This window comes from Jaculus jaculus, chromosome 10, assembly GCF_020740685.1.
Source record: "Jaculus jaculus isolate mJacJac1 chromosome 10, mJacJac1.mat.Y.cur, whole genome shotgun sequence".
NCBI classification, from domain to species: Eukaryota; Metazoa; Chordata; class Mammalia; order Rodentia; family Dipodidae; genus Jaculus; species Jaculus jaculus.
Window position 1 is genome coordinate 2,769,090 of NC_059111.1, and position 23,991 is coordinate 2,793,080.

The 23,991-nt window shown below is 41.3% G+C and overlaps 1 protein-coding gene across 2 annotated transcripts in view; it reads left to right on the forward strand.

Moving 5' to 3' along the window:
* The window catches only part of Unc13c (unc-13 homolog C), a 583,772-nt gene that overhangs the window by 357,352 nt on the left and 202,429 nt on the right, over window positions 1-23,991 (forward strand). For both annotated transcript variants that reach the window (XM_045160688.1, XM_045160689.1), the window contains 3 exons: window positions 7,105-7,261; window positions 19,483-19,551; window positions 21,883-21,972. In XM_045160688.1, the coding sequence (XP_045016623.1) occupies window positions 7,105-7,261; window positions 19,483-19,551; window positions 21,883-21,972 (316 nt within the window). The remainder of the gene's footprint in view (window positions 1-7,104; window positions 7,262-19,482; window positions 19,552-21,882; window positions 21,973-23,991) is intronic.

A 23,991-nucleotide genomic window follows, 5' to 3' on the forward strand; every position in this document is an offset into this window, starting at 1 on the left:
CCATATGGCAAATGTAATTATCCTTCTGAAACAAAAACACTTTTCAGCTCATGACCAAAAGAATAAGTGTCTGTTCCCTTTTTTAGGCCACACACTATTTCATGTATCTAACATTATGAGGTCAGGTGTAGAAACTGTTTTCATTATGAGAATGTGAGGAGTCCTTGGTATTTCTCATCCATTTGTGCAAACAGAGTATATGTATATATTCCTTATAATGTTCCAACACTTCTCAACATATGCAGGGAACTCCGTGTTAATGCTTAAGGCTTATCATCCTCTGGAGGTGATTTTTATTAAGAAAATGCATTTTCAGTTGCTTAGTGTTATTGCATTCTAAAATGAAGTATTATTTTAATAATGTGAGATTCAGCTGGGCTCAGGTTGTGACTTCCTAGTATCTGTATCAAGTTACATACTTATTGCTGGGACAAAATAGCCAACCAGACGCAGCTGAAGGGAGGAAAGGGTTTATTTTTGGTAGACATCATTGTGGCCAGGTTGGGAAAGCATGGCAAGATCAGGAGGCCAGGATCACATCATCTGATCAGCAAGGAAGAAGGAGAGAGAGAACCAAACATGGGAGCTGGCTGTAACACCTGAAAGCCCACCTCTAGGAACACTGTTCCTCCAGGGAGGCTCCACCTCTTAAAGGTTCCACAACCTTGCCTAACAGAGCCACCAACTAGGGCTTAAGTGTTCAAATGCATGAGTTCATGGAGGACGTTTAGGCTCAAACCTCCCTGACACTACATGAGAGAAAAGCCGCAGATCAGCGTTTCTCACCTTGGCCTGCTTGACGAGTGATCTGTGTCTCTGTCTTGTCCACCCTACTGATGTTCAGCTTCGGTTGGAGTTCACTGTAAACCCAGTCAAGTAGTTTTTGTTGTTAGAGTCATAGTCATGCTTTCTCTTCTTATCCCCCTCTTCTTTTCTCTTCTCTGCTCATCACTTCTCTTTCTTTCTTCTCTTCTGTCTGTTTCCCACTCTGTCTCTTTCTGTTTGTATCTTTCTTCTAGACTTTCCTTTTTCTCCTTCTCTCCCTTTCCCTCCTCTCCTCTCTCTCTCTCTCTCCTCTTTTATTCTAGCTTTTCCTATGGGCCTGAAATCCCACTTCTTAACTTGTTTTGACATTAATTCCTTTTACTTGATGAAGCAAATACCAGTGTTTTAACATTATTAAGCCCCTGCATTTAATCTTTCTTGGGGGAGACTACTGACCATCTTTAGGGACTGAAGTGATATTTTTGCCGGGTGCTGTATTGATATCAGGTACACTCTCGGCCACTCGAAACCACTGGGTGTGTCTCTAGTCCTCTTCCTACCTTTAAAGTAGCTTATGTGTAGTTGGACCTGTGACTTATAAATGGAAATGATTTGGGACAGAAGTGGTTAGAAGCAGGAAAGAATTTGCCTTTGCTGTAGCTGCACTGAGAAAGAGCCAAAGGATGGACATGTACTCCAGATGAAACATTCTGCCAAATCGTAAACTGTAGGAAAGTTCCTTGGATGCAAACTCTGCAAAGAGCAAGGACTGCTTCAGGCTGACCCAGTATCCAACTGAATCAATCATTGATGATAGGAAGAAGTAGCTGGGAATGATGATCTGTCTTCTGTATTCAGAGGTGCATAGAATCCTGGAGCCTTTAAGGATTAGATTTGTGTGTGTGTGTGTGTGTGTGTGTGTGTGTGTGTGTGTGTGAGAGAGAGAGAGAGAGAGAGAGAGAGAGAGAGAGCAAGAGTGAGAGAGGGAGAAAGAGAGAGAGAATTGGCACATCAGGACTTCCAGCCACTGTAATCGAACTCCAGACACGTGTATCACCTTGTGTGCATGTGTGACCTTGTGCATTTGGGCCACCTCTCATCTGGCTTACGTGGGACCTGGAGAGTCGAATATGGGTTCTTGGGCTTTGCAGGTAATCACCTTAACCACTAAGTCAAGGATTAGATTTTAAATTGTCCTTGTGTCTTAAACGGGTAAAACCTGAATTGAGCTATGAGGATGCTGCTTTTCAAGCTTCATAGCAGGGAGCACAGGTCTTCATCAAGCATCTTCATGCTTGGTGGCTCCAAAGCAGCCACCTAGACCCTTTATTGCCCACCAGGGAAGAAAACTAGCTTTTGGCTGACCATTCCTTTAAAATCTCCAATAGCCACTACTCCTAATTAATGGTTTCTTTCTTTAAAATTGAAGTTTTTCCCTTTTAAAAAAATATTTATTTATTTGAGAGAGAAAGGAAGGGAGGGAGACAGTCACACAGACAGACAGAGAGAATAGGCACAATGCCACGGCCAACCACTGCAAACAAACTCCAGGCCATGCACCCCTTGTGCATCTGGCTTATGTGGGTCCTGTGGAATCAAACTTGGATTCTTAGGCTTTGCAGGCAAGTGTCTTAACCACTAAGCCATCTCTCCAGCCTCCTTTAACTTTTTTCATTTAGCCATCTAATAATATGTGTGTGTTCACACACATGACTGCACACACATGTGAATATGCATGTACGTGCATGTGTCACATACTGCATACTTGCCGGGGCCTTATCTCACTGCAGACAAACACCAAACACTTGCATCACTTTTTGCACCCATCTTACATGGGTGGCTTGAGAATTTAACCTGGGCCAGCAGGCTCTGCAAGCAAGTACCTTTAACTACTGAGCCATCTTCCCAGCCCCCATATTATTTTTTTAACCAGGAACACATTGTTTGGTTTCTGAAAGACCATGTGTTAGGCTACTATGTGGAGGGGTGATGCCCTTGAGGGGAATATGGAGATCTTAGTCCTATTCTGACTCTGCCTCTCTCTGCTTCCTGGCTGTCCCAATATTCTACCTCATCTAAGACCCAAATGACAGGGTTCAGAGACCATGAACTGAAGCTTCTGAAACCAAGAGCTAAAATAATCTTGTCCTCCATTAGTTGATTGCTTATGTAATTTTTCCCATAAATAAAATCTGCCTAATATATAAACAAAGTTCTGCTGTAGTTAATCAAGCAAGAATAAACCATACCAAATTATCTGTAACTTATATTAGTACTTAAGCTTTCAAAGAAATTTTTAATAATAGTCAACAGTAGGTGAAATGAACACTATAGCAGAAGTTGAATTAGGGCAATATTTAAAACACATATACTTTTTCTGATTAGAGTAACAAATTATAAGAATATAATCCTTTTAAAATAAAATTCAAATTGATTTATAAACTAATAAAAATCTACTCTGTTGTGAATATATATATATATATATATATATATATATATATATATATATATATTCCCTTGAGACTGTATATATCTATAAATATCTATGGCTTCCACAAGAGATAACATTACAAGAATTCAGGTGGATAGTGTTTCCTGCTGGGGTTTGGTTGTTTTGGCTGTGGATGTAAATATAGGTGGCATGCACAAGCGTGTGTGTATATAGTTAGCTAATAATATACAGCTATCTGTATCCTGCTTGTGCGGGGGATCTGGAGGGTTCTCTGTAAATTTGTGTGTGCTCCCCTCCTGAAAGTCATCAGGACCCACCTGCAGACTAAACTGCAAGACGGACCTCTCAAAGTTTTTTACCATGCCCTCATGCGGAGGCAACTCTCCTTTAGACAGGGTGTCCATTTATGGTATAAACAGCCTGTGAATTCTGTTCTGCTAGTGTCAGCACAGAGAATATTCTGTTCAACCCCTGAAGGTACTGTTCTTAGAACCTCCCGCCTGCTTCAGTGAGCTTCACATCCCAGTGCCCATTACCTGTCCCACAAACTGCATTGCACACTAGGGACTTGTGCACTCTCTAATGGACGTAGAGTGGGAAGGTGTGGGAAATGGAGACAGCTTTACAGCTTCAGGAGGCTGTTACCTTGGAGCAGGGACTGATTGATATCCTTGCTAGGGAGTAGCCTGGGCCATCTCACAGCTGCAGAGGCATACAGTGCAGGGTTATTAGAAATATCCCCGTTTCTTGCTGGTCAGGTAACATTTTAGGATTTACACAGCAATCAGTCACCAGGTATCTCTCTATCTAGCTACCTGCTGTCAAGTTACAGAAAGTTGCTCTGAGGTACCAGAAATTACTAGCTGGCACTCCCTCTTTCCAAGGCTCGTGTGGTTTGACTTCCTTCCTAGGTTTCTTTGAGCCTTCAGTGGAGTCTTAGATGGTGGTTCAGGACTTTATAACTAATTCCCACCATAGCCCAGAAATTACCTTTTCCAGTTTTAATCAGGGTATGAACATTTCCATCAGTGCTTTTTCTGGTTATTCAAGCCAATATTCTCAGTGTGGCTTGCAATGGTATGTACCAACTATTTACCTTCCACACTCTTATCACTATAGCTTCACCTGGTGTATCCCACAACCACATGCCACAAAGTACCTGGATGGCAGAGTATGGAGCTCACATCCTTCAATTCTGTTCAAGCCTTTGCCTCCCACTGCTTTGTTTCCACTTAGGAAAGCGTATTAGTCAAAGCCATGCATAGGAAACAACTGTATAAATACAACCCAGGAGCTGGAGGGGTGGCTAAGCAGTTAATGCATTTGCCTGCAAAACCAAAGGACCCCGGTTTGATTCCCCAGTACCCACGTAAGCCAGATACACAAGAGGCACATATGTCTGGTGTTCATTTGCAGTGGCTGGAGGCCCTGGCATGCCCGTTCTTTCTCTCTCTCTCTCTCTCTCTCTCTCTCTCTCTCTCTCTCTCTCTCTCTCTCTCTCTCTCTCTGTGTGTGTGTGTGTGTGTGTGTGTGTGTGTGTGTCTGTCCCTCTTTATTTATTTCCATCTCTCAACTAAATAAATAAAAATAAAATATTTATATACAACCCAGATAGAAGGACAAATAACAAACAAGACGTACTCCAGAAGAGACAGGTACAGACACCACATACAACACTGAAGGGATAGAGGGTATTCCAAAAGAAGGGATGTGCTGAGAGATATCTACCTTTCATGAAAATTGGCCAGATGTCACCATGCAACCTCCTCATATGACTAAAGATGAAATACTTTCCTGTGTTCATTGTGATGTCATTCACAATAATCAATTACCCGCTTGTTGTGGGGACAAAACACCCAACCTGAAGCTGCGCATGGAAGGGCAAGGTTTACGTAAGGTTACAGCTTTGAGGGGAAGTTTCATCGTGGTGAGAAGTGCATGCCAGACCTGAGCAGGAGGCCTAAGTCACTTCTCCACATCAGCAGGAAGGAAGTTGTCAGAGTGAACTAACTTTAAACACCCAGTGAGCTGGACTAAAAACCTCAAAGTTGGGCTGGAGAGATGGCTTAGCAGTTAGGGCACTTGCCTAAGAACTCATGTTCAAATCTCCAGGTCCTTTGTAAGTCAAACACACAGTGATACAAGCATGCAATGTCACATATGCACACAAGGGGCACATGTGTCTGGAGCTTGTTTTCAGTGGCTGAAGACCCTGGTGTCTTTCCTGTCTACCCCCCCTCTTTCTCTCTCTTGCTGTCTTTCAAATAAATAAATAACCTCAAAGTCAATCCCCAGTGACACACATCTGCCATCAAGGCTCCACCTATCCATGTCTCAACTAACTTTCCCAAGTTGGCACAGCTGGCGCTCAAATCACATGAGCCTATGGGTGGGGAGAAAAGAATCATGTCCTACATGACATCATGGTTAACAGAGAGGACTGAGTTGTATGAAGTAAGCCAAGCATAAGAAGACACATATGGCAAGGTTTCATTTACATGTAACATCTAAAAACCTTGAGCTCAAAAAAGTGGAGAGTAGAATGATAATTATCTGGGGTTCTTTGTGGGGGAGGGCTGCATTGATGTTAGTCATAGGATGCAATATGTTCAAGATATTTGACCTCAATCTCTGACCTCCACACATACGCACCAACATGTATGTATAGATGTACCCACTCACATATGCGCTCACATACACACAACCACACATCTGTGGTTCTCTTAATGGATAACAATTATAATAAGGTCAATAAATGTTAAGAATCAAAAATAACTAATTTATCCTAAAGAAGAAAATACCAATAATCTATTCAAATCATGTAGCTTCCATGGCATAAATTGTTATTTCTGATTCTCAAAGATCCAGGTTTAAGTACCCAGCCTTCCTGTTTTAGCTGGTGTCATGAACAGAGAGGGAGAAAGCTAACCAGGCTGAGATCTAAGAAAAGACAGTTTCAGGACTGACATCCACTTACTCAGACGGTGCCACTTGGGGTGGCCAATGATGCAGATGCCTTCCGTTTTGGTGTTCATTAGTACAAAATACAGAGAAAAGCTGCCTAGGTGGAGGATAAATTACTAAAACATAGGAGTAAAATAAGATGAGAGTATATTCCAGGCACTTCTTTCTTCTATAAGTATTTTATCTTCTATTTTCATCAAAAATTGCACTTTCAATTTTCCAATCTTTTGTTATTACTCACATGAAACAGATGCCCATGGGAGAAAAAAAAAAGAACCAAATGCTTTATATTTTTGAGATTATTAATAATCCTCTTCTTTCAGGTTTGAAGAGAAAGTCTTTAAGCAATAGACTGACATCATTCATTCAGTCCTGGCTATTCATTTGCTTGTCTAATTAAATCCAGTCTACCACAAAGTGCTTAGAAAACAGGATTGCATGGGGAAGTCATTCCATTCCTTTCTGCACTCTCCACCCATGTCAAACATGAAGCTGACTAGTTGAGTCAGTGTGAATGAAAGGAAGGACTCCTGCCACAAAAAGAAGGCAATCAGAGAAAACTGCAAATGCCAAAGAGCATTTGGGATGGACCATGGGCATGGTGAAGGCAAGTGGGAAGAAAGGTAGACTCCAAGACCACCGCCCCAACACCACCTGATTCTACCAGGGGGACACACATGCACTATGACCATTGACAGAAGCTGCCCACAACCTCCTGAAGAGCCGCCCTCTCATTAAGCCATTTCCCATTGGAAATGGGAAAGTTGCAAAAGGTTGGCAAGGTTTTCTGTTCCAATGAGAGTCAGAGCAGTTGTAGGTGTAGGGGTGGTGGAGAAATGACTGCACTGCTGACACTAGAAGGTGCCTGTTATGTGAATTAATTAGCTCAGCTTAAAGGTGTTTTTGTGTTCTTTACTCTGCAGGCACTTTTCTTGTTTGTCTTCTAAGTACATGTGCCCTGGTGTCCCTGCTGTTATGAGCACCTTGCTGGCAAATATAAACGCCTTTTATGCTCACACAACGGTTTCTACAAATGTACAGGTTTCGGCTTCTGATCGATTTGCTGCCACAAACTTCGGAGTAAGTCTAAATTTAATTTTATGTTTTCTTCTCTCTCTCTCTTTTTTTTTTTTTTTTTTTTTTGGTTTTTCGACATAGGATTTCACTCTAGCCCAGGCTGACTTGGAATTCACTATGTAGTCTCAGGGTGGCCTGGAACTCCTGACGATCCTCCTCCCTCCATCTCCCAAGTGCTGGGATTAAAGGAATGTTCAAGGGGCTAATCTGTGCTATTCTTGAAGCTTATTACAGAAGGAATGTCTTCAGGAATCTCACTTAGTGTAATGTACTAGGATTCCAAGTTCATTGAAATGGTTTGTATGAAATTACTTTGACAGTCAACAGAAATATTCATTGGTTCCAACTTCATACCTGGAATGACTTTATGTTTTTAACAGAAGAAAGCCTGCATTTTGTAAAAATATAAGGAGATTCTGTAAGAAATTGTGCAAGATTATAGATTTGGTGTTCACCATTTTTCAGTCAAGTTTCCAGTGTTAGCATGGCTGCTTTCTCTGGCACCCTGATGGGTCCCTGCTGTCTGATGAATGAGGAAAAGTAGTCAGTATATAAAAGGCCCCAGGAGAATTAACTGTAGCTAATTAAAGCTGTCCGCCTGAAGCATTCAAAGATTTCGAGATAAAAACCATATGGTTTTACAGTCTCCAGCATTTATCTGTCACACCTATCACTGAAATTCATTCTGTGCAAGTGAAATAAAACTGAAATTGGTAAGAATGGAAATGAGATGCAAATTAAGAGTAATCCCAGGACAGTGCTAAGAGTCAAAACTGAGACAGAATTAGTGGAGATGGAGAGAAAAAAAAATTAAAAAGGATAGATTCTGGCTTTGTGGGCCTAGAGCCAGCAGCACCAACAGCCATGATATGATATGCTTGGAGACAGCTGGGGAGGAAAGGGGAGGGACACAGGTTCCTGTGTCTGGCCAGGGCATTGGGCAGGCTGTGTGACTGTTCGGTAACCCTATGAGATAAGTCTTTTTATTTTCTCCTTTTTTCATGGAGGAGACTAGGATGCATTATAAGGAAATTGTTGCTGCATATTTACTGCAGCCCTGCCTTCCAGTGTGGGTCACTGGAGGACTTTTCTTACTGAGTAGTTGCAGACATGGTGTTTGGGGCATGTTATGTCATAGAAATACCAGAGGTGTGACAGGTAAAGGGATGAAAGCCCAGTTAGACAACATGCTGTTGTGTGTCCTCTTGTTCTTTTCTTCCCACCCAAGGGAGAGAATCCATATACATGTCTTTTTTGTTGTTTGTTTTGTTTTGTTTTTGCAATTTTAATTTAACTTTATTTTTACATTTTCTTTAATTTTTTTAATTAGATATGAACATATTTAGTATGTGAACAACACATGTTGGTACCATCCTTCCCCTCCTCCCTGCCCCTTATCCGAAGAGGTTTTCCTTGTTGGGGATGAAGGTCAACCCCATGGGGATTGTAGGTTGTACATTATGGGAGGGAGGGAGGCAATGTCTCTCTGCAGAATGTCCCAACTTGTGGCTCTAACACTTTTTCTGCCTCCTCTACCACAACATTCTGAGTCATTCTGGGAGCATTTTAAGTCGAATTCAGTGTTGGGCACCTAGGAGCCTCTGGGTCTCTGGTTTGGTAGGTGTTGAGTGTCCTCAATGTCTGTCTCCATCACCTTTGTGCTGATATCAGATTCACTGAGAAAGCAGCACTCTTGCTCATTTCCCCAATTCCTCTGTAGTTTCAGCTGGGGCCGAGATGAAGTGTGCTAGGTCGTTTATGTCCTCAGGTCCAGGTCCCATCTGAAAAAGAAGCAGATTCTCTAATGGAAAATGAAGTCAGCACTGGTTAAATGGGATAACCATTATTATTTTAGAGAGAATTAAAAGGGTGTAGACCCTCTTATAGGCCAAGGTTAGTGGGAGTTTGAAAATGGAAAGCAGAATCATTATCTGGATATGATTCTGACTTGTTTCTCAGTTCCAGATAAGGTTTCCTTTCCATTGCGTGGATCCCTTAGCCAATCCAAGAGCAGTTGGTTACCCACCATGGCTATGTGCCACTATTGCACTTGTGTGAGCATCATATTAGGTTGTTTGCTTCTGAGTCCCTTAGACTTTGAGTTGCTTGAACAGATGCTGGCCACTTTTTCCCAGTAGCTCATGTAGCACCTTCCAGCACTAGATGGGTTAAATGTCTGGGGACTGGCTCTCCTCTGGATTCCACCAGGTCTCTCCATGGTCCAATAGCATATGGTGTCTTCAGCAGTAGGTTCTTACCATTAACCTCAGGTGGGTAATCAAGTGCTGACAGAAGCCTATCTTTGTTTTAGGGGATCTAGTAGATCTCTCTAACCCACAGTTCATTATGAATGTTCTGTGTCTTCTTTATAGCAAGAAGTAACCATTATTCAATGAAAACTCAAAAGAACTATTGATAACCCAGAGCATCTTGTGGGACTGTACAGTTTAGCAAGAGTCGGTCTGTCATCTAAACCTTCATTTCTTAGCCCAGGGAAGAGAAATGAGTCTTGTTCTATCTAACATGTTTCTGAAATTTAAGACTAAACCTCAAACAAGAGAGGGGTTTTTTTAACTTATTTTTATTTATTTATTTGAGAGCGACAGACACACAGAGAAAGACAGATAGAGGGAGAGAGAGAGAATGGGCGCGCCAGGGCTTCCCGCCTCTGCAAACGAACTCCAGACACGTGCGCCCCCTTGTGCGTCTGGCTAACGTGGGACCTGGGGAACCGAGCCTCGAACCGGGGTCCTTAGGCTTCACAGGCAAGCGCTTAACCACTAAGCCATCTCTCCAGCCCCAAGAGAGGTTTTTAAAAATGACAGTGGGAAGGAAGCTGAAGAAATGAATTAGTTGGTAAAGCACTTGTCATGTAGTCATGAGGGCCTGAGTTCAGGATCTTAGCACCCACATAAATTCCAGGTACCTCCCTACCCATAATCCCATTGCACTGTGGGATGTGAAGACTGGATATATGCAGCAAGCTGGCTAGCTAGACCAACTGAATCAGCGAGGTCTGGGTTCAGGGAGTGACTGTCTCAGTAAAGGGAGAGAAACTGACAAAGACACCCAACACCAACCTCTGGCTGCCACATGTGTGCACACGCACTTATGCCCATACACATACATGCACAAATGCAAATAAAATGATAATCTGGTGTGTGAAAGATGAGAGTGCTGGAATTACATAAAATATGAGCATTTTGTCTCTGCTGCTTAACCTCTATTTTAAGCAATATACCACCATCTACTTTTATTAGATGGACTCTTGTAGAACCTGGACCATATAGTATTCCCAGGCCAGTACAAAGTGCTGTCATGGCCCGGTCCAGATCAGGGACTGGCTTTGTAATAAAAGCCTCATCTGGGTACAGAGCTCATTGTCACGGGTCCTCACCCATCACATACAACACGCTGCACTATGAATTGTTTCACCTTTCATAGTCTGCCTGGGTACATTGTGGGGAACAAGCCAGCCTCATGGAACACTGAGCTTTTCCCCCACTGAAAGAGGTGGTGGGATGATTAATACACACCATAAAAGGCGCCCAGAGGAAAATTAGATACCACATTCGCTTTCTCCATGCTGACCCAGAGAGGAGAAAAGAGATTGATTTCAGACATTTCAAGTTTTAGTAGCAGCATGCTTAAAAAAGATTTTGTTTTGTAGACCAAATAATTTCATGTAGGATAGACCCCCCTCAAAAAATATGAGGGCTGGAGAGATGGCTTAGTGGTTAAGGTGCTTGCCTGCGAAGCCTAAGGACCCAAGTTTGATTCCCCATTGCCCATGGCCCATGTAAAGCAGATGCACAAGGTGGCACATGTGTCTGGAGTTCGTTTGCAATGGTTAGAGATTCTGGTGTGCCTACTCTCTCCCTCCCTTCCTGTGTCTCTCTCTCTCCCTCCCTCTCTCTCTCTGGCTTTTTCTTTCTCTTTCTCTCAAATAGATAAAATATAAAAATAAATATTTAAAAAAATAGAAAGATTTCTTCAGACTTCAACTTGATAAATTGGTGATTTTGCATGTGAACTTAAATTTTCTCTAACTATTGAAAATAATACCATTTTGTATGCCAAATATATTGAGTATAGTATGGCTTTTGCAGTTACTTTCTTGTTACTGGGACAAAACTCCTGGCCAAAAGCAGCATAGGGGAGAAAATATTTCATTTCAGCTAACATTTAGAGAAGAAGCTCTCCTGTGGTGGGGAGAAGCATGGCACTGTGGGGCTGGCCGTCACATCTGGCTACAGCAGGAGCAGGAAGAAGCAAGAGAGAGTCAAGCTGTGGGTGGGAGTTTTCTCATCACAATAGCTGGAAGGTGACAGCCAGAGTGAGCTGAGCTACTAGTGGCAAAGGGGAACTGGGCTGTGTTCCCCATAAGCCTGCCCTCAACACGCGTCCTCCAGCAAGGCTCCACTTCCCACATTTTCACCAGGTGGAGACCAAGTATGCAAAACACCTGAAGGTCTGGGGAGGGGCAAACCATTGTGATGCCCACCACTCTGGTGCCTATGGTGTTTATTTACCTGACAAGTGAAGCTGACACTGTCATCTAGAATCTGGTGACAATTAGATGGTCACTTCTTTAACCTCCTCACAGGTCTTTGTTCAGGCATGTTAAATCTCTAAAACAAACAAACAAAAAAATCCAGCAGTAGAAACAGCTTTCCTAACCTAGAGTCTGATGCATGCTAGGCAAGTGCTCAACCACTAAGCTACATCCTGCCCTGTAAATATCATATGTGCTCTTTCTTTTGCCCACTGTTTTCAAAATTCACTTTTATATAATAATTTATATAAGTAAGTATGGTATATAATGGAAAGAAAGAGATAAATACTAACTTTTATCTCTGAGACTTATAGTCTAAAAACCATATAAACGTGTCTCAATAGGCATCAATCACTCCCCAGATATAGTAAATCTCAAGGAAGCTTATGAGATACTTATACATACTTTGAGATGAAAGATTGAGAAATGATGGGCTGTCTTCAGTGGTGCATGGACGCTTAACAGAAGAATGATGCACATTCAAAGTCCACAATGTACCAGAAGCACAACCATAGGCTGAGCAAGATGTTTGAGTAAACACAAGGAAAACTCAAAGTGGAAAAGAACTTGTAAAAGGTGTATGTAGAATAAAAATGGAGCTTAGGCAGAGAGCTGGGCTATTAGATTGACATAGATTATTGGGGGTCTTTGATATGCGCTAAATTGGTTGGACTTTACTCTTAATGTGGAGGGGATTATGAGATATGCTTTCTTTTCCTTCAAATATTTTTACTTATATGTATGGAGACAGAGAGTATAGGTGCACCAGGGCCTCTAGCCACTGCAAATGAACTCCAGACACATGCACCACTTGGTGCATCTGGCTTTACATGCATACTGGGGAATTGAACTCAGGCTGGCAGGCCTTGCAAGTAAGCACCTTTAACCACTGACCTATCTCCTCAGCCCTGACACAGGATTTCTCATAGGGGAGATGGAATGCATATGACACAGGATTTTGTCACAGTATTTAAGTCCACTTGGAAACTTTATGTAGAAAGAGATGTACCAGAACATGAGCTGTCTGCAGTATTATCTATCTCAGAGACTGTCGTAAGCTTTCTTCACAATTTTCAATACATTGATTTGCAAGTGAACCAATAAGCTTTCATGCAACCAGGGATGTAGGGAGCCAGGAGAATGCCTGCATGGCGATGTCACAAAACTAGTGACAAAGACTAAGAATAAAGCTCCTCTAACTTCTCTCTGCAGAAATAAGCCACACAATAGGTAGCAGTTCCATCTCAAGTCTATCCCCCATAGCCAGTGCACACGCATCAGATAAGGAGACAAGGACATCTTTACAGAGACCTGACGGCAAAGAGGGAGGAAAGAAAGGCGTATTTTCACGTCTGGTCCCAGAGCTCCACGAAGGACATGAAGGCAAGGAGGAGTGAGTGGGCTACCCTCAGTGTTGAGAACCAGGAGACATGATGGAGACTGACAAGAGAGCTGAAAGGCTAACCTTGGCTCAACACCATGACACAGCGTCTGGCCAAAGGCTAACAAAATGAACTATGGGGCAAAGGCTGAAATGCATGTGCAGAGCATTTTAGAGGAGTTTGCTTCTTTAAAAAAAAAAAACTGTTTTTTAAAAATACCTTGTTTATTTTTATTTATTTATTTGAGAACAACAGAGAGAGAGAAAGAGAAAGAGAAAATGGATGTATCAGGGTCTCCAGCCACTGCAAATGAACTCCAGCTGTGTGTGCCACCTTGTGCATCTGGCTTACCTGGGTACTGGGGAATTGAGCCTCGAACTGGGATCCTTAGACTTCACAGCCAAGCGCTTAACCACTAAGCCATCTCTCCAGCCCCAAAGAGTTTGTTTCTTGATGACTTACCAAATGATTAGTCTAGATGCAAGTACATCCAGTTTGGTATGGTAGAGTCTTTGATCCTTTCTTCAAATACTAAAAATTCTGAAATATTTGTATAGCATGAAAAGAAAGAGAATTCAGTCTTCTATCTGTCAGAGTGGATCACACTTTAAAAATTCTAGTCTAGAAAAGTCTGTTTTATATTCACAACCCATTCATAATGCCACACAGCTTCACTACTTTTCTCAAAGTTCAGAAAACCTTGACAACATTGTTTTCATATGTGATTTAAGAGCAAAATTGGCCTATGCGAAAGTTAAATAGTGACATTTTCGTCAAGGCTACTTCAGTTGAAGAGAGAGACCTTGGGCCTCTGCTCAGCAGTCCTGGAACACAGGGTAGGAGGGGTTTTGGAGTGGGAGCCTTTAAATGGAAGGTTATGGAGGACATGAGGGGAGAGGACAGAGTAGTGGGAGGTGTCCCGCACATTGTGAGGCTCTGAGTTTGCAGTTTGTTTTCTGTGATGGGCTTTGTGTGTTTGATCGTTGACATCTTTCAGAGTGAGGCTCCTACCCTCCCTAGCAGGCTGGGACAGAGTAATGTTCTCTCTCCTCCCAGAGGATTACATTTCAAAGTGATGGCTCCCACTGTACTTAAGAAGACATCTGTGGATTATAAAACTGGAAAGAGAATTTTTTGAAAGATTTACATATCAAAGAGGCAGAGAAAGACTATGCAATTGCAAGTTTTCTAAGCTCCAAGAGAAGGGAGGGCTGGACCCGGAGACAGGAAGGATCCTATCTGAAGCTAGTCAGGCTGAGAAGAGCCTTGTGGCTCCCTAGTGAGCAAAGTGAGGCATCACTGTACTTTTCACATTTTCCTGTGAGGGAAATCTAGACACAGTTGAATTGGTGAACACTGTTCATCTGTTTGCTATTGAAAATGTAGTGGTATTTAATGACTACATGATATCTTTGTTCATATCGATGTTAATCTCAAATCAATAAAAAAAGGAAATTCTCACATTATTAACATTAGATTCTCTTAAAAAATTAAGTATAGGGCTGGAGAAAATGGCTTAGTGGCTAAGGTGCTTGCCACCAAAGCCAAATGAGCCAGATTCATAGTCCCATGTCCATAAATTTAGTTTTAATGGAAAATAATCATGCCCATTTGTTCTCATGTCATCTATAGCATCTATGCTGTCACAATGTCAGATTTTAAGAGTTATGATCAATTCACCAAAGTCAAAAATATTTACATTCCAGCCTGCTTCACACAAGATACTGGCCACTGAGCTTGTTATTCTCATTGACTAATAAAACCTAAATTTTTGATAATTGATCATCCTTAGTGTATCAGATACTTACTGTCTTATCTCTAAAACAAAATATTCTAACAGATGCAAGTTAGAGAAGAAAAGTGCTTATTTTGGCTTACAGTTCCACAGGAAGGATCCCATCATGGTGGGAAAAACGTGGCAAGAGCAGAAAGCTGACATGACGTCACATTGTCACATCAGCAGAGAAGTGGAAAGGGATGGCAGCAAGCAGTGCTGGATTATAACCCTGCGGTGTCCACCCCCAGTGCCTCACTTCTTCCAGCAAGACTCTGCCTCCCAAAGGTTATACAACCTTCCTGGACAGTGCCACCAACGGGCTACCAAATATGCAAGCACATGAGTCTAAAGGGGGCATTACATTCTAACCCCCACAATTAATATTGTTGTTATAGACTTACCTCCTTGCTAAACATACTTGAATAACACTGCAGTTCCCACATGGTTGCCTGCCCCTCGGGGGACCTTTTTCTATCAATCTGTGTTCTGTCATTCCTCAGATTGTACTATGTAGACAGTAGACCTCTGCTTTTGCAAAGGTAAATTCCCTCTAGTTGAATGAAAATATAGTAAATAAAATTATACCTCAAGCTGCCCCTGATGTTTAAAGAATCCCTGAGAAATCAACCAGCAGAGCACTTTTAACATCATATCATATGCTATTGTTTGTAATTCCATGATAGCATGCATAGCTGCTTCCCCACATTTTTCTCATCTCCTCCCCATCTATAAATGTTCCATGTGGACCCTGAGGACCTAGGTGTGGAGAACCACTATGAGATCTGCCTCAGATCAGTGCATGAAACAGAATCTAAAAGAAATAAGATTAACTGGGGCTGGAGAGATGGCTTAGTGGTTAAGGCACATGTATGTGAAGCCTAAGGACCCAGATTTGTTTCCCCAGGACCCACATAAGCCAGATGCACAAGGGAGCTCACATGTCTGGAGTTTGTTTGCAGTGGCTGAAGGCCTTGGTACACCCATTCTCTATCTCCCTCTCTCTCCCTCTCTCTCTCTCTATCTCTCTCTTTCTCTGTCTATTGCTCTCAAAAAATAAATAAAAAATTAAAAAAATTTTAAAAAGAAATAGATTTTTTTAGAAAAGAAATAAGCTTAACTACATGAGATGTTTTTCTTCCATGTAACTTAAGTCTAGATGTAAGAAATTCAAGAGGAAGAGACTCCATCTCAGGGAAATATGCAGTTAAGTAATAGAGGAGGTCACTCTAAGTTCTCCTATGGCCTCTGCACTCACACATATATCACATGTACACACACACACACCATACATATATAACTCACACACACACACACTTATCACACACCACACCACACATACACACACACACACACACACACACACACAAACACACACAGTATCAGTGGCTATAAAGGATGGAATTTCCTTATAGGTACTGGCTTTGCTGTGTGTGACCATTCTATAGTGCCTGTGTGTATATTCATGTTTGTGTACATGTGAATTCAGGTGCACACATGCCACAGTGCATGTGCAGAGATCAGAGGACAGTCTCAGGTCGATCCTCACCTGTTGACCTGAGGCAGAATTTCTCAGTCTGCTGTTCTTTGTTACACTCACCACAAGTTTCCGGAAAATTCTGCTGTCTTTTTTTTTTTTTTAATTTTTATTTATTTATTTGAGAGCGACAGACACAGAGAGAAAGACAGATAGAGGGAGAGAGAGAGAATGGGCGCGCCAGGGCTTCCAGCCTCTGCAAACGAACTCCAGACGCGTGCGCCCCCTTGTGCATCTGGCTAACGTGGGACCTGGGGAACCGAGCCTCGAACCGGGGTCCTTAGGCTTCATAGGCAAGCGCTTAACCACTAAGCCATCTCTCCAGCCCTCTGCTGTCTTTTCCCCCCATCTCAGCAGCAGAGTTAGCTTGCTGGGATTACGGATGCCCACCATTGCTTCTGGCTAATTACATGGGACTGTGGATTAAACTTGGCCTCAGTTTGAACTATGAGCACTTTACCCACTCCTTAACTTTGTCGTTCTTACCGGTTGTTTAGCTCTTTAACTTCCCAGCATTTCACTTTCTGGTGCCTTTCTCATCAAGGGGCGAATCACAGAGGGTGAAAGAAAACAGACTGAAAGCTATATTGAGCAAAGAATTACATAGCAAACCACAGTAACATGAGCAGTGTCTGCCAAGCATTCTTCTTGAGGGTCTACTTAAATTAGCAATTTACCGAGAAGATAATAAGTGAGTCCTTTCCTTTTAACAAACCGTATATGTGAAACTGTGTTACCTGGCTGTCCCTAGGGGAAAATAGGTCTGGTGAGGTAAGTGAGCATATCGCTATGGGCATATTTGACACATAGAGACTATAGCAACAAGAAGTATAAGCAGGGATAGTGGGCAGCTGGCCAGCGCAGTTGGCTCCACTGGGGGAACAGGTTCAGTAATTAGGGCCATGGTTGCTCAGTCACGTCAGCTGTCCTGGTGACCTGTGCCAATCACAGAGGTCAGCTAAAGTGTCTAGAGACATGGCAGGCATCAGAGTGACTCTTGCAGTATCTGAATGATTAACTTTACAGTAGCCCTGAACTGATTATTGTAGGGGCTCTTTTATTTCCATGTGGATGGGGAGCCACAGATGTGCATGAATGGAAGTCTCAGAGAATCACAGATGTCTCCTCCCTGGGAATGTGTGATAGAGTCACAGATGTCTCCTCCCCAGGAACATGTGATAGAGAGAGGCAAAGAAAACTCGAAGGTGGTCAGCTCATCCATGTCTCAGTAGCTTGGTAGGACAAGGTGCTTTTAACCTGCTTAACAATTTTCTAGAAGCTTCAGGAACGCAGAACTGATGATTATGCATCTTTATTCCACGGGAGCTGAAATGATCACACTTTGCTTAGTGATGTGAGGCTCTGAAAACAGCCCTTTAACAAAAATATTGAAGTTTCAATTTGGGAACAATTCATCAGCTTCTGTTAATATACACTGATTTCATTAAGATCAATAATTTCAAGGAAAGAGTAATACACCCCGTACATCTATTTCCCAAACTGGGAATCGATTTCATGTTTTCCAATACCTTGCAAAACGTGATTTGTAATTTACAGAATACTGTAGACAGAAACTTTTCCTCCCCATTGATCCTGAGTTTACTCATCATTTTATGTTTTGACAATAAGATTCAAGCCCTAGAAGTAGGTTGTCTACTTATGGAGTCTGTCCACGTGGCTTTGATATTTCTCCTTGTTTGTAGTAAGTTCACATGATTTCAACCTTGTACTTACCAGCAAGACTTTTTATTCTTACCATTCAACAACTTGCAGGGGGCCAGGTGTGGTGTCGCACGCCTTTAATCTCAGCACTCGGGAGGCAGCGGTAGGAAGTCCACCATGAATTTGAGGCCACCCTGAGAGTACATAGTGAATTCCGGGTCAGCCTGGACTAGAGTGCAAAATCAAAAAACAGAAAACCTTGTACGGGGCTGGAGAGACAGCTCAGTGATTAAAGGCACTTGCTTGTAAAGCCAGAAGGACAAAGCAGCACATGCGCCTGCAGTTCTCCTTCAGTGGCAGAAAGTCCCGGCACACCCATAGCCAAGCCCTGTCTGTCTCTCTTTGTCTCTCTCTGTCTTCTCTCTCTCACTCTCTCTCTTAGATAAATAAATAAATAAAATATTTTTAAAGTGTGCATGAAGTGACTGATTCTGCATCTGCAATTAAAGGACTTGATTTGTATATTATTTTTAGGAAATCATAAAAATGTTTTGAAAATAACTGATAGTTCACATTGTTCCGTCTATATTTGCTTCCAAAGGGAAAATGTCTTGAAATTTTTTCGGACACAAGCAATAGTTGTTTCCAATTCCATAGGTAGAAGTTTAATAAATCTGTGCTTTATTTTCCGGGGGCTTAGGGTGGTGTGCAGAAATAGAACAAGGGCGGGTTGACTTACGCTTGCTGATGTATTATCGTTCAGTGAAGTGTCACAGAGAGGAATGGTGAAAATTCACTTGTCTGAGCTGCTTGTACAGAACACAACACTCTAGAGACTTTGCTAGAACAAATGTTCCTTTCTCATCCATTTTACAGTCTTTGTGACTTAATAAGAAGAGCATGGAGGGGCCTGGAGAGATGACTCAGCCATTAAAGCTTGCAAAACCTAATGGCCTGTGTTCAGTTCCCCAGTACCCACATAAAGACAGATGCACAAAGTGGCACATACATCTGGAGTTTGCAGTTGCAGAAGGCCCTAAGCCATTCATTCTCTCTCTCTCTCTCTCTTTCTTAAACTCTTTTCCTTGCAACTAAATAAAAATTAAAAAAGGAGATCATGGATTGGTGTCAGAGACCTGAGTTTACATTACTCTTAAACCTTTATAGTTTGTGGTGCCTCTATGTTCCTGAACAAGTCGTTACATCATTAATCCTTTCCATATCATGAGAACACTAGCTCACATAGAATCATTGGGAGGATTGTACTAGAATGGCCACTCATTTCCATTCCTATTTTGTATTTTCTTGGTACAGAGGGAAAAATTCATAAAACTATTGGACCAGCTGCATAACTCTTTAAGGATCGACCTGTCGAAGTACAGGGTATGTACAAAATTATTTCCCTTAAGTTAAACCACGGTTTGTTCCAGACAATTTCTTGTCATCATGGATGATTAGCCACCTAGTGATGGAAAAGTAAGGATAGTGGTTTTGAGTTCTGTCACTGTGGAGGCAGTTCAGATAGTCCTCTTTGTTGTTCAGAACCCACACCTTCATAGCAACATTGCCTGTACATGGTTAGCTCTAGCTTCTAGTAACCATCAGGGTTAGAGACCCTAAGCTAATACGTAAGAAATATGAGCTAGCCCTCATGCTGAAAATACACTCCTTGTTACTGAGATACCTTTTGACGTTTGCCCATCATCTGAGATTCCAAGTGTAATTACACTTTGTTCTTGCCTCCTAGGTCACTAAGTGTGCTCATTCAAAGCTGCCCAGAGTTCACAGTTAACAGTTCTATCAGTGCACATCCACATGAAATACATATGCACAAAGACAACCATGTGTGCATGTATATAAAAATACACATGCACAATTTTGGTAACATAATATTTATGAAAACTTTAGTTATAAAACAACTATACTGAAAATTTATTTGCTTTTATGCAGTATGCCCTTTAATAAGATATTCAGATATTTATTGATTTGCATACATGCATCTTTTATAGTTTTTTTTAAATTTTTTAAATTTTTATTAGCATTTTCCATGATTATAAAAAAAAATCCCATGGTAATTCCCTCCCTCCCCACTCCCCACACTTTCCCCTTTGAAATTCCATTCTCCATCATATTACCTCCCCATCTCAATCATTGTACTTACATATATACAATATCAACCTATTAAGTACCCTCCTCCCTTCCTTTCTCTTCCCTTTATGTCTCCTTTTTAGCTTATTGGCCTCTGCTACTAAGTATTTTCATTCTCACGCAGAGGCCCAATCACCTGTAGCTAGTATCCACATATGAGAGAGAACATGTGGTGCTTGGCTTTCTGGGCCTGGGTTACCTCACTTAGTATAATCCTTTCCAGGTCCATCCATTTTTCTGCAAATTTCATAACTTCATTTTTCTTTACCGCTGAGTAGAACTCCATTGTATAAATGTGCCACGTCTTCATTATCCACTCATCAGTTGAGGGACATTTAGGATGGTTCCATTTCCCAGCTATTATGAACTGAGCAGCAATAAACATGGTTGAGCACGTATTTCTAAGGAAATGAGATGAGTCCTTTGGATATATGCCTAGGAGTGCTATAGCTGGGTCATATGGTTTAATGGGCCTCCTAATGAAAGCTACCTAATTACATATTTCTTCAAATCACAAACCAAGTTTTATCAAGGTCACATTTCATATTGGAATGGAGCCCTGCTAAGTGTGGCCATGCCTGTCAGCCATTTTAAAAGATATTTCAGGGGCTGGAGAGATGGCTTAGCCATTAAGTGCTTGCCTGTGAAGCCTACGGACCCCAGTTTGAGGCTTGACTCCCCAGGACCCACATTAGCCAGATGCACAAGGGGGCGCATGCGTCTGGAGTTCGTTTACAGTGGCTGGAGGCCCTGGTGTACCCATTCTCTCTCTCTCGCTTTCTCTCTCTCTGCATTTTTCTCTGTGTCTGTCACTCTCAAATAAATAAATAAATAATGAACAAAAACAAATTTAAAAAAGGATATTTCAGGACATAAAGGGCTTCAAGGACAAATCATTTGCTACCATTGAGGACCCAAACCATTTCCTGATAATTCTGTAGAAAACTAATTTGAAAGCAATTAATATGAAGAATTTCTCAATGTTAAAATTACCTTTTCTTCCAAAATTCTGAAAATTTGTATTTTAAGGTGATTTTTTTTACTAAACTTCAATAGAGAGAAATTAATTTTTGAAGTTCCTAATTGTTCAAGAGAGACCATGACATTCTATTTTATTTTCTACTGTTAGAAGTTTCCTTGTAACTCTAAGGAAATGTACCACATGTACCATTCTCAAAGCAGTTTTTAAAAAATGTACTCAACATTAGAAAATAATGAAAATTTCTTAAAATGTGTGCTACCCTCCCTTCTTTTAATAATACAGCTATTTTATGAGCAACAATTAGCATCATTGCATGACAATAATGGTATTGTTCTGTACTTTCATTACTGAATTGTGAGGATAAATAAAGAGGAGGGCTTCCTAAGATGAACAAGGGAATATTTTAAAACCTTCTACTTTTCATAATGTTCCATGATAAAAATATTTTAGAACACTTTAGAGCTATTTTTAAAGGCTGTTCGGTTTATTTCACATTTTCTTGCACAATAGCTGGTTTTTCACTTGTGTTCCCTTGGAAGTTCAATGTTGGCACTTTTACCTATTTTTATTTCTTATTTAACTAGGAGAACTTTCCTGCCAGTAACAGTGAGCGGCTGCAAGACCTGAAATCCACAGTTGACCTGCTGACCAGCGTCGCCTTCTTCAGGATGAAGGTAGCTCATCTCATCCCTGCACTGCTTGGTTCCTTGGCACAGCTCCGTGTTGCCCTCCATCTGACCAGTGCTGTTCCATCCCAGCCACGAGGCATGAGCTAAACAAATTTTCCTAGGGTATGCTGAAGGATGACTTGTAGGCATGTAAGACACTGGTATACACTGGTATATTTTGCTCAAATTTAGTTTTTTCTCTTAAAGCTCTCTGGTAAGTTGACTTGGTGCTTTAAAAATACCAAAGAGTGTTAAATAGAAAAGAAGTTTACCTATCTTAGTTTTCATTTGTGTGTTTTGCTAATTGTTCATTCTAATAGAGTCATAGTTGACCCCTCTTTACCCAATTGCTACTTAAACAGTTACAGTGGCAGCTTCTATTTTCAGCCTGGGCAAAGTTGGTATAGGACTATGCTTGATCACATAATTGACTGGTTTAGTTGACTATTATCTAACAAACTGTTAATGGTTTGGAGGGTGATGCAGTCTTTCAAGCCAATGGCTCTGAGTTCATTACCCTGAAACTGGCAAAGAATTGACAAGTGCCAAATGGGCAGAAGGACAAATTAAGAAAGATTTTTGTTAGGAAAAAAAGCCAAGCCAAAAGCTGCAAAGTTCAGAGGGAGGGTCCCTATCAGGTAGTCTTCATAGTGACTTGGACTGGGTTTCCTTATTAACTTGGGGTTGTGAATTAGGTACGGAGTTGGGATGAGCTTTACTGATGAAGTTTAAATGTATCTGGAGAACCCTGATTGGTTGTTGGGTCAAAAGAGAAGAGTATGGAGCCACATGCTCAAAACTGGTTTACAGAGATTCACCATCACCAGCACTTTGCGACCTGTAATGATCAGTTAAGACACCCTCCCCTTACAGTGTTTAGGAGCACTGGTGATTAGTTTTTCATCTCACTCTATAGTAGTTAGGACCACTTATACTTTTTGTTACTCCTTTCCCTGCAAAAAAGTTTTAGAATATCTATCTTCTGTCATATTCTATTTTTCTCATCAATCCTTATTTTTTAATCTTCTCCTGTATTCTCTCTGATTTGCCTGAGATAACAGGATAGAGTCACATAAATTTTACTTCTTGGACTCGTTTGATTCTCTATACATACTCAGTCAGCTCTGTTTCCTTTAATTCTTCTGTATGCTACTTTTAACCTTTGCTCTACACACCCCCATTACTCCTGATTCATTTACCCAAATGTTGGCTTGAAGTCTGTACCATATATGTCCATTAGGGCTCTCTGACTTCGGCTAAATGAGCTCCCACCTCCCAGATCAATTCTTCCCAGTCAGGGTGAGGCTGTGTCCGCTATGCTAGTGGCCTGAGCTCAGGCCACGGTGACAAATGCACTCTTTCTCTCACCTACTCATCTACTTCTCCTGACAGAGTTGTTACGATAGTCCTGAATTTATCTTTCTATATTACCCGTAATCTACCATAAAAGAGTACATGGAAGTCTCTTTTGCTTTTAAATTATATTAAATTAACACTAATAAGTATGCATACTTACTGAACACAGTATTCTGTTCTAATGCATTTTACTATAAAATCTAGTCAAATTAGGACAAGTCACATTTTCATCTGTGTCATTTTTTGTGGTGGTTCTCAGGATTGAACCCTGGGGCTTGTGCACATTCTTACTGGCTCTGTACTTTGGGTGCCTTTGAGCCCTTCTCTTTTAATCCCCTGTGACAAATGTAATTGGTTAATATGGGTTATACTTACTCCACTGGGTTGTAGAACACTAGAATTTCTCTCTCCTGCATAACTATGTCTATCTATGCCTCATCTCTAACCTTCTTCCAAATATCTAGGAATTAGATTCTGCTTTCAGATCAACATTAGCTTCCACAATGGAATATATGCTGTTTGTTTGTTTATTTTTTTCCTATATGTGGTTTAGTATAGTATCTTCCAATACAATGTACTTTTCTGACAATACAATAACTGGATTTTATTTTTTAGGCTTTTCCTAAGTAGCATTCTATTATGTATCTGCATCTCATTTTGTATATCCAC